This window comes from Chrysochloris asiatica, unplaced genomic scaffold (genome assembly GCF_000296735.1).
Source record: "Chrysochloris asiatica unplaced genomic scaffold, ChrAsi1.0 scaffold00003, whole genome shotgun sequence".
Taxonomy (NCBI): Eukaryota; Metazoa; Chordata; class Mammalia; order Afrosoricida; family Chrysochloridae; genus Chrysochloris; species Chrysochloris asiatica.
Genome location: NW_006408521.1, coordinates 26,691,837 through 26,703,710, shown reverse-complemented (window position 1 = coordinate 26,703,710; position 11,874 = coordinate 26,691,837). Strand labels below are relative to the sequence as shown.

Below are 11,874 nucleotides of genomic sequence, written 5' to 3'. Positions count from 1 at the left end.
GCTGACCTTGTGGTTCGCAGCCCAATTTGTAACCACTATGCTACCAGAGCTCCTTGTTATGGCCTGCAAAACCAGAAGTATTTTCTATTTGGTATTTTACAGAAAAAGTTTGCCCATCCCTGATTTTAGAGCATATATTTTTTGCTTATTTATTTGCAAGAAAGGACTGTGTTGAAACTCTTGAGATCAAAATGTCCGTGTTTGTTTTAAGGTGTTCATAAAAAATATTTCTGTATATTTCTTCACATTTCATTTTGAATCTTCCCATATGACTATTTTTATCTATATCTGTGAGATCTTTTTCAAGTTCAGTTTCCTCTGTTTATCTGTACTGTTATGAGACTTGTCAAGATTAATGGATTTGTATGTATTCAGGATGGATTTGGTCATTTCCTCTCTCTTTTGTTTTCTTTTATTATGACTTATTCTCTCATTTGAATACTTTATTGGCATATTGGCATTGACTTCTATAACTATTGTTGTTTAGTAATATTGATAGTACACATTTTTAAACTGCTTGGTTTTTTCTTTAGCTACTTAACAAACCGGAAAATTGCTGTGGACTTAAAGAAAGCCAGATACTTTCTTTACTTAGTGATATAGGTATGTAACCCATATGAGATTACCATTGTGATGTAATGCCCTTTTGGTCTATAGAAGGTTCTGCATACTATTTGGGGATTAAGGAGAATTCTTGGTATGCTACCCAAAGCGTAAATTTATTTTTAAACAGCTATAAGAAATCTATGGGTCGGAACCGACTCGACGGCACTTCACAACAACAACAACATAAGAAATCAGGAAAACATATTAATATTAATGCAAATCATACTTTAGATTTGAAAAATTTGATTTGGGCTAGGCATCTTTATTTGGCAATTAGATTTTCCAGTTGCTGACACAAAAATGGTGTGAAATGATCTAATTAATTTTTACACATACATTTCCTCTGTGTGTCACTCCTCCCCCCTTCCATTAACATAATATTTTCTTTATAGTGAAATAGTATCTCTTTTGGGTATAGGTTCTAAAGTTAGCTACTGGAGTGGAAATTTCTAATTAGAGTTGCTTCTGAAATAGTCCCCCAAATAGGCATACCTTGGCCCCTGGTGGTGCTATGGTTAAAGTGCTTGGCTGCAAACCAAAACATGAACAATTCAAAGATCACCTGTTCTACAGGTGAAAGATGTAGTCTGCTTCTATAAAAATTAGCAACTTTGGAAACCCTATGGAGTATTTTACCTTGTCCTATAGGGTTGCTTTGGGACCGTGGTGGCTCCAAATGATAAGCACTGGACTGCGAACCACAGGTTATCAGTTCAAGCTCCACAGGATAAAGATGAGACTTTCTGCCCCTGTGAAGATTCAAAGCCTTAGAAACCTTATACAGGGTCGCTTTGAGTCAAAACTGACTCTTCGGCACTTAACAGTGAGTTAGAATTGATTTGACAGTAATGGATTTGGTTTGGGTAGGGCCTTGTGGAAGTTTAAAAGCCAAAACTTTGTTTCCTTACATGATGTGATTATGCTGCTTTTCTAGGTCATTTTGGGCCAAGGTCTAGTTGAAAAGGGCGATTTACATGGGAGGAAAAGTCTATAGTGGTAAATATAGGGATTTTCTTAGTTGTATGTTTTAATGTTAATTCTCAAAGTTAAATGAAGTGTATATTGTAATTCTGAAGTATTAATATTACCAGAAAATTGGTATTCCTGTCATCTCACATTATTATTAGTCATTTAGTTAGAGGGGTGGTCCTTATAAATTTGTGTGTCAGAGCAGATCTGTACAAAATGTGAAATTAATTTTTTTTTTTAACTCAGTATTTTCTATTGCCTGTAAACATGTTTTAAACTTTATTTAGGGTCTGGGATTCGTTATTTACATGAAAACAAAATTATACATCGTGACCTAAAACCTGAAAACATAGTTCTTCAGGATGTTGGTGGGAAGGTAGGTGAACCCTAAAGAAATGTTCCTTCCCTGTTGATCACAATCATCCTGGTGTGGTCAGTCTTTTCCGTTGGTGCCATTGCTGTGTACTCATAGCCTTGTAACCGTTTTCTGTCCTGTCCTTGACCACATTGAACTGTATTTGTGAGTTTAGGTGTCTTGTCTCTGTCTCTCCTGGTAAAGTTCCTTTAGAGAAGGAACTGCACTTGTCTTGTTTACTTGTTTTTTCCAGAATGGTATGTAGCACAGACAGTAGGTAGTGAGTAAATTGTTAGCCATCATTAGTTTATTCTTAAGAAATACATCCAAACACACACACACACACACACACACACACACACACACACACACATTGTGAGGCAGCTTTAAGAAGAAAAAAAAATGTACGTGCATTTTTAAAAATACCATTTTCTTTCCTGCAAACACTGGCTCTTAAATTTAATTAAAATTCAAAACCTTGATTTCTCGGATTCATAAGGAAGTCATCTTGAAAAAAAACTAGAAAGTATGAATTAACTCCTGAAATGTTTATTTTTATCAGAATAATTTGAGCACTTTTCTTGCTTCAAGCTTACAAGTTGCATTTCAATAAAGACTTAAAGCCAATAGTCTTAACTTTTAACTTAATTAATTGATGAAGATGGTAACACTTGGAGGCCATGGGATTTTTGGTGATGCATCTTCTCTTAGGAACCTTTGTTGTTTTTGGCATAGATATCTCTGCTTTCTTTTGCATCCAAAGATTTCAGTATATTCTTTTTTTCTTAAATGTTTTATTGTGAATTATGTGATAGTTTACATGGGAGAACATTAGTTTTACATTCATTCTATCGTATATCGTCTCATTGCCATGGTTACAATCCCCTCCATGCAATCCTTCCCCCGTACCCACCAGGTCTTCAGCACACAGTCGCTCTCCCTCTCTGGATCTAAAGTCTCCAGCTGCTCCATCGCTCCACGTCATCATCTCTGGCTTCATTTCAGGCATCACTGCTTCTCTGGGTAGGGTCCCGCTCTCTGCTCTTCTCCCTTGATGGTCCTAGGGACCTCCGCTCCTAGACTCTGTCTCTGCGGTTCTGTCAGGCGTCCATGGCTGCTCTGATCCTTTCCCCGCTTGGCCCCACACAAAATGGCGGCTCCTGGAGCAGCTGAGCGTCCTGAACCAGGAAGCAATGGATTTCTTGCTTCTGCCACAAACTCCCCAGCTGTAAGTCTTCCAACCTTCTAAATATTCCTTTATATGTGGTTCAGAGTACTGGGACCATTCCCTGAGCCTTCCTGGTCCTGTATTCTGTGTTATTCTTGGTAGAGCTCGTCACTACACTTCCACCCGATCCGCCATTTTTTTCCAGAAACTTCAGTATATTCTTGAAGTGAAGTTAGGTAGATGCTTATTTACATTTGATCCACTTTGTGATGGTTCTTCAAGTTTGGAAGTTACCATTCTGTGTTCCAGTTTAATAGGTGAAGCTTATCCTAACTATATCAAACTAAAAATTGATAGCCAGTCTACATTTAATTCGTACTGTGTGCCAGCACTGTGTTGTTCACCTTCACTATTTCACTGAACCCTACTAATAATCCTGTGAAGTTGGGACTGTTAGTAATTCCATTATATAGGAAACCGATTAAGTAACTTGATCAAGGTCACATGACCTGTAACCGGTGGTGCTCATGATTGAAACATGTTTGTTATTCCAGAGCCCAAGTTCTTTGCCAACATCCTCTTTATAGATTTTTCAACCTTTTAAATTGTTTGTTGCCTTATTATATTGCAGATATTGCATAAGATAATTGATCTGGGATATGCCAAAGATGTTGATCAAGGAAGTTTATGTACATCTTTTGTAGGAACGCTGCAATATCTGGTAAGACACATATTGTGTTGTTTCTTTGAATTTAAGTGTGTAAGATTCTCATTCTTATTTTGATGGTAATGAATGTAGTAGCGAAAAATAGTCTTTTTAAATATGGTATTGGTGCTTAAAGCATTTTCTCTTTTTAAGGCCCCAGAGCTTTTTGAGAATAAGCCTTATACAGCCACTGTTGATTATTGGAGCTTTGGTACCATGGTGTTTGAATGTATTGCTGGATATAGGCCTTTTTTACATCATCTGCAGCCATTTACCTGGTAAGAAATGGAAAAGAAATTTGCCATGCTTAATGGGAATGACATTTTTTCTTTTTCTCTCTAGCTAGGTATAGTTGTGTTTCTAAACCTAAAATTGAATAAATTTAAATGGTAAGAAATCTTAATTGTTTTACAGAATCAGATTGTCAACTGAGGTAGCTATTGTTTTATAGGCATGAAAAGATTAAGAAGAAGGATCCAAAGTGTATATTTGCATCTGAAGAGATGACAGGAGAAGTCCGGTTCAGTAGCCATTTACCTCAACCAAATAGCCTTTGTAGGTAAGTATTAGTTGAAGTATTCTGCCTCCTTCTGCAGGCTTGTAAGAGAACAACAGAGTAGTTGTCTTCCTCAAGTAACATTAGCCAGGAAAACTTTCTTAGACGATGAGAATGTTCTTTATCTGTGATAGCCACATGAGCATGTGAAAAGTAGCTAATGTAACTAAGAACTGAATTTTAAATTTTGTTTACTCTTAATTACTTTAAATGTAAATGTAAATATTGTGACTGCTGTATTGGTCAGCAGACATCTAGTGGTCTAGTGGAAACAAAGGGCTTCTGCCATTCAACTGATTGTCTTGTGTGCTAAAGATTTTTCAGAGAAATGAATTAACTGGGTGAGTTCCTTGGAGGATGGAAACGGACTCCTTGGTGTTGTCATAAACTAACTTAAATATCGATTTTTGTTGGTTTTTTTTAGGGAGAAAGCTTATCCCCTATTTTTCCATGAACTATTTGAAAACAAGATATAAAATGGTACAGACAGGTAATAGGAAAGAAAATGGACAATCAGTAAAATTACAAGCAGTTCTTGGGTTATAAATGAGATCTTTTCCTAACAATGTCTTTAAGAATTTTAGGTCAGTCAGAACAGGTGCATATGGTTGATAGCCTTACTTTAGTGCAAAAAAAAAAAAAAACTTGAATGAAGCCTTTGAAGCTTTTTTGATTCTTTTAAAATCTGCATGTGCAGCATTTGAAGATTATTGTGATAAAGAATTATTGCAACTAGGAATTAGTTCAGTTGATTGAAACTGACGGTAAATTTATGTACCATTTAAGCAGGGTTTCAAAGGTATTTGTCGACTGCTCTGCTTTGAATGTATGTGGCTCTTCACATTCTTGTCAGTAATTCATTCTCACTACACCTCTTCTGAGTCTCTGATTCAAGGGCTGTGACCCATAATTTTTCTTGTTCCAGTTACTGTGATGAATCACTCAAATTATAAAAATCCTGGTCTGTTCCTGTTTTACTTAGTCAGCTATGACAGACTCAGTTCAGAATCTGATTAAGGGCAAGTTGTTGTTGTCTGTAAGTCAGAGATTCTTAACCCAGGGATTGCTGGTACCTTTTTTTAATGACACTAAAGGAAAATTAGAAGATCTAAATTTGATTTCCACCATATTTTTATGCATTCTTTAGTTTAATAGTAGAGCTCATGGAAAACTGGCTACAGTTGATGCTGAATTGGGATCCTCATCAGAGAGGAGGACCTATTGATCTTGTTTCGAAGCAGCCAAGATGCTTTGTATTAATGGATCACATTCTGAATTTGAAGGTTAGTTTTAATAATGTTTATTTTGGGAGACCTACATTGAAGTTGAAGTTTATTTTGAAAATTAGCATAAATATATTTTAATAATCTTTAAGGAAAAAAAAATATATAGAGGTTTTGTTTTTTATTTCTTTAGTAAGCCTTCTTCACTCTGCTTCTAAGTGGTCTTTGTTGATTATTACTTTGAAGCATCATTTAGAGTTTCCTTTGTCACCTCATTCTTGTAGGTCTAATCATATTAGACTTGGTTTGGTGAGGAAGGCTTTTACCTGGCTTTTATGCCTATGTACTTCCCTTTCCATGCAACATGAACTGCCCATGTCATCTTCTGATGCCTTTTTATTCTCCTGTCTAAATACTGAATGAACATACGGGTGCGTTTAAGATGTATTTCCTCTCCCTTTTAGTTCCTTTCAACTCGCCTCTTGTGAGTAGGATTTCTTGATCCCTTGCCCTAGCTTGGCATCAATCCTGCTATGTAAAGTAAATTACTGCAAGAGTTTTGTCTTAAATTTTTGCCGTTAAGCTTTTATTTCATGTAAGTGTCTATCAGTGGTAGCTGTCAGTTTGTGACATCTGTCTAGGCTGTTACGGCATGGAAACTCTCAGAGGTGGACTTGTGTTGCATGTCCATGTTAGTTTTGAAGATTCCCTTCCCTGTCCTTCTCACTCTTTAAATTATAAAAGGTTATTATTATGTATTAAAGGAAAGCCTCTTATAGTTTACTAATAGAAATATTGGCAATCCTGTTATGACATTTGGAAATTACATGAAAAGATTAATTTCACTTTAGCAATACAATTTGATATTTCTGTAACACCACTTATTTGAGCATCTACCTCAGAATTTATAAGAAAATACTAGTGGCTTTGCACTAATCCTCTTACTTCTGTAAGCATTTGAACAGAGATAGTTTTAATTGTTTACATATACAGTGTAAGGTATGGTGAAACTGAGCTATTAATTTGCATGTTTTATCCAAGGATAGAGGAAGGAAGAGAGTTTAAAATCACGTTGTGTTTAAAAGATTGCCCTTCAACTTTGTGACTACCCTTCCTTACCTGGATAGAGCCTCACCTGACTCAATTTCACACCCATTTAATTTGTGTCAGACTACCTTTACTGGGCTTTGGTGGTAGTGATGGTGTGCCATGGAGTTGGTTCCGATTCATAGCGACCCTGCACAGGGTTTCCGAGGCTGTAAATCTTTATGGGAGCAAAAAGCCTCATCTTTCTCCTGTGGAACCACACTGGTAGTTATGAACTGCTGACCTTGAGGTTGGCAGTCCGACTTGTAAGCACTGTGTTATCAGAGTGCCTTTATTGGGCTTTAGGTGAGGGGAATGAGGTAGTTTTCTTATCTAACTTTGGGCTTTTGGCAGATGACTTAACTGCACTGGGAAGTGGTTGTTTGAAAAATGATGATAACATTGAGGCAAAATGAGACCTAGCTCTTCTATTAGAAGATTATTTCTTGAAGCAGTGGACAGACAGTCAGACAGATAAAGACTTCAGAGCCAAGCTCTACCAGCTTTCTGCTGTGTGATCCCAAACAAGTTATTTAACTTTTTAGAGCCCTGGTTTCTCCCTCATTCCAAAATAGAAGTTGAAAGAATAATTGATGGGGATATTTTGCAAAATGTTACATATTTATTAGATACTTCATAAGTGGATATGTTTCTCAGACTATATTTCTGCTTTTTAGAATTAGAATTTTTAGTATTGATTTAGTTTTATGTGTTAAAATTAATCCATGTTATAGTAGAAATTAAACTCTGCTCCTTAGTTTTCATTGTGTAATTATAAAAGGAGTGCTTCCTCTGGAGAACGGTGGTGGTGGTGGTGGTGGTGGTGGTGGTGTGCCATGGAGTCGGTTCCAACTCATAGCAGCCCTGTAATAGGGTTTCCGAGGCTGTAAATCTTTACAGGAGCAGAAAGCCTCATCTTTCTCCTGCGGAATGGCTGGTAGTATCAAATTGCTGACCTTGAGGTTAGCAGCCTGAATGTTGAACCCTATTTAGTGCAGAGTTATGGCTTTTATTCATACTCCCCTTTCAGTTTAGCACTGCACCTTTCATTGCAGCAGGTGATCGCTGATAATCCTTTTATCTTTTTTCTTATTATACAGATAGTACACATCCTAAATATGACTTCTGCAAAGATAATTTCTTTTTTATTGCCTCCTGATGAAAGTCTCCATTCACTACAGTCTCGTATTGAGCGTGAAACTGGAATAAATACTGGTTCTCAAGAGTTGCTTTCAGAGACGGGAATTTCTCTAGACCCTCGGAAGCCAGCCTCTCAGTGTGTTCTAGATGGAGTTGTAAGCAAATTCTGATATACTTAAGAGTATAAGAACTCTGTTTGCATGAAGAGATTGCATACCGTGCATTTTTTGGATACATGCTTGGGATCCTTTGAGGGGTAGTGCATATCCTGTAATTCTCTTAGTTTTATCCTACTCATTACTTTCATATTGCTTTGCAAGATTAACAAGATAGAAATGAAACATTTGATGTTTTGAACTTTGTATGAGTTTCTAATGGTACAAGTTCTGTGTTCCTCCTGTCTTTTCCTTCTTGTACTTAAAGCCTGTTGCCTCCAATTAATTCCAACTGATAGTAATCCTATAGGACAGAGTAGAACTGCTTCATAGGGTTTCCAAGGTTATAAATCTGTTTATTTGTACTTTAGAATAGGAAATCTGGTGTTTAAACCTTTGGAGAACCTAAACTTTTCAAGGGTCTTTGTGTAGAATTTTAATTGTTTGTATCTTTTTCAGAGAGGCTGTGATAGCTATATGGTTTATTTGTTTGATAGAAGTAAGACTGTATATGAAGGGCCATTTGCTTCCAGAAGTTTATCTGACTGTGTAAATTATATTGGTAAGTATTATACTGCAGAATTGAAACCTGAAATAATTTACTTTATACTTTAACATGATTATATGTCCCTGAATTACAGAAGTCCCTGGGTTACAAATGTCTCCAACTCAGAGACAACTTCTTTAATGTTATGTAAATTTGCCATCACTTCAACCAACTCCTTGTTGCCTTCACTTTGAAATCAAGATTCAACCAACTCCTTGTTGTTGTTAAGTGCCCTTGAGTCAATTCTGAGCAGTATAGGAGTTCCAAGCAGTGACTGGTGAATTTGAACCACCGACTTTGTGGTTCAAATCAACCTTGTGGTCCTGTGCTTATCTTACAGCACCACACCAGGAATCCAACCCCTGCTTGCAAAAAAATTCATCAGAATAACCTTCACTTGCTGCTCATGTAGTCTTTTAGCCATATAAAAAGTCTTTGAGCCTTTTCTTGCACTAAAACCCCCAAAACCCATGGCCATCAAGTGATTCTGACTCATAGTGGCCCTGTATAGGGTGTCTGAGACTGTAAATCTTAATGGGGAACAGACAGCCTCAATTTTCTCCCTCAGAGTAGTTGTTGGATTTGAACTGACCTTGTGGTTAGCAGCCTAACACCTAACCCACAGTGCCACTAGGTCTACTAAAATCCACTAGTCCTTCCTTGGAAACCCTATACAGTGGCTATGAGTAGGAATTGACTTGACAGCACTTAACAACAAGAAGTAAGACCCAGAAGCACCTAGTCTGACTACTTACAAATTCTTAAAAGACAGGAATGGATCTCATTTCTCCCTTTGGGACTGCCTGTAGTAGGAGTGGACTTTTGGTGTTTCTGTGCTGTCTCTCTCATACTTGAGGTTTCTGGATGTGGTGAAATTGATGGAAGGTCAATAGGTAGATTTTCTGAGATCCTTCATTTGAAAGAAGGCTTTATTTTACTGAGTATTGGGCTCTCACAGATAGGAGAATGAATCTCTTATATTAAATCATTATCTAAGTATATTCAGATACTTTATTTTATCCAATAAATATTACTTGATGTTCACATTTTAATTTTGCCTGTAAAAATCAATATTATTTTGGAGGAGTTAAATGTTTGGTCAATTTATGCTCAGCCGAATTTAAAACAAGTATTTCCAAAACAATATTGGACATTTGTTGTCGTTAAGTGCCATTGAGTTGGTTTCAACTAATGGCCACTCTGTATAGGGTTTGAACCACTGATCTTGTGGTTAGTAGTCCAGTGCTTATCCTACAGTGCCACACCAGGATTCCTAATATTGGGCACAGGTGATAAAATATATATCGTTTTTGCTCTCTGCTACCTTTTTATTAGTTTTAGTTCTTTAAACATTGAGGCTTGTTGTTATTGCTAAGTGCCACTGAGTTAGTCTCACTCAGTATAGGGCTTCTGAGGAGTAGCTGGGGAGTGCTGGGTTTAAACTATCTACCCAGTACTTACCCTGTAGCGCCATTGGTTCACACAAAATACACAAATTCTGTAGTTTGGTGAATTTTGATAAATGTATATACCTGTGCAATCCATACCATAATTCAAAGAGGAATTTTCTTTACCTCAGAAAGTTGCTTCTTGTCTTTCCAGTCAATCCCTTCTTCCCTAGATGAAATTTGTTTATTAATAGGCTTTTCTAAAAATTAGATAATATATATGTAACTTGGTTTTTTCACCACTTTATGTGTATAATTCAGTGACATTAATTTCATTCACAGTGCTGTGCAACCGTTACCACTATCCATTTCCAGTTTTTATCATCACCCTTAATAGATACTCAGTGTTTCTTAAGCAGTAACCCCCACTGTTCCTCTGTCCCTGGTAACCATGATTGAACTTTGGCATTTCCTTATTCTAGATATGTCATGTAAGTGGGATTTTGCAACATTAGTTCTTTTGTGACTGACTTATTTCACTCAGCATAATATTATCAATGTTAATACATGTTATATAGCAAGAGTCAGAATCTCACTCCTTTTATGGTTGAACAGTAGTCATTAACATTACATTATTTCTGTCTTAACTATTGTGAGTAGTGGTACAGTGAACATTGGTGTATTTATAATTTTTTAAAAGTAACTGGAAAATTGAGCAGATAAGTACATAGTTATATTCCTCACAACCCCCATCTCCCCCACTCACAGTTTCCATATCGTTATCATCTTACATTATTGTGCTACATTTGTGACAAGTATTGAACCAATGTTGAACATTATGATTAACCGAAGTCCATATTTTATTGTTTTCTCAGTTTTTGCCTCATGCCCTTTTTATATAAAAGATCCCAATTCGAATACCACATTATGGCTAGTTGTTACATCTTCTTAGACTTTTCTTGGGTATGTAATAGTTTCAAAGATTTGTCCTCACTTATGATGACTTTAGCAATTGTATGGAGTACTGGTCAGATACATTTTGCAGGATGACCCTCTATTGGAATTTGTGTGATTCCCCCGACACCCCTGAGTTAAATTGACATTATGGTTTTTTTAGAGAAAGTACTAAAGATAAAGTACCATTTTTATCACACCATATCGAGAGTTGTTACTGTGTGCTATTAAGTTGGTTTTAAACCATAGCAATACCATGTTACAGAGTACAACAGCCCCATAGAATTTGCTAGGCTGTAAATCTTTAGAACTGCTTCTCGGAAACCCTGTACCACTTGCTCTGGGTCAGAATTGACTCACCAGCACTTCATATCAGCAACAGCATCTTTACGGGAGCACATTGCCAGGTCTTTTCTCCTTCAGGTAGGTGGACTTGAACTCTGTATCAAAGGGACATAGTATCAGCATGATTTCTGTCTGGTGGTGTGACTGACCACCTGGTCTTTTCCTCTTCTGTCCATTTTATACTCTGGAAGGAGCTTATAATGTGCAGCTTACATTTAAAGAGTTACAAGTTACATTTCCCTCCTCAAGAGTAGAGCATCTGTATAATTTATTTGGAATTCTTCTGCATGGGAAATTCATCTTTTCTTTCACATTAATTGATTTTAACCAATCATTTATTTATATTAGTATAAACTCATTTATTTTATACTTTGGTTTATATTCAGTAAAAATATTTTGCTGCTTAAATTGTCGTAGGGAACACATGAGCATCTACTGGTGAGTGGAAGAGGGGGAAAGGCAGCAAAGAAGAAATAGGCTGAGTTCAACCATGGTCTGTAGACTCCCGTTGACCTGGAGATAACGAGAGAGAAGATGAAGGGCTGGTTGGTCCAAAGTGTGGTGAGACCTGGGGACACCTGAGCCCATGAACAAGGACATAGCCACAGAGGGCTAGAGCTGAGAGTGAAGCATCCAGCTGATATGAAGTGATGGGAAATGCACAAGAACACCCAAA

At 36.8% G+C, this 11,874-nt stretch overlaps 1 protein-coding gene across 1 annotated transcript in view; it reads left to right on the top strand.

Moving 5' to 3' along the window:
- The window catches only part of CHUK (conserved helix-loop-helix ubiquitous kinase), an 83,712-nt gene that overhangs the window by 38,596 nt on the left and 33,242 nt on the right, over positions 1–11,874 (top strand). Inside the window, exons 4-11 of the mRNA XM_006831465.1 lie at positions 534–603; positions 1,863–1,951; positions 3,730–3,819; positions 3,958–4,082; positions 4,256–4,363; positions 5,508–5,643; positions 7,770–7,964; positions 8,424–8,526. Coding sequence (XP_006831528.1) covers positions 534–603; positions 1,863–1,951; positions 3,730–3,819; positions 3,958–4,082; positions 4,256–4,363; positions 5,508–5,643; positions 7,770–7,964; positions 8,424–8,526 — 916 coding nt within the window. The remainder of the gene's footprint in view (positions 1–533; positions 604–1,862; positions 1,952–3,729; positions 3,820–3,957; positions 4,083–4,255; positions 4,364–5,507; positions 5,644–7,769; positions 7,965–8,423; positions 8,527–11,874) is intronic.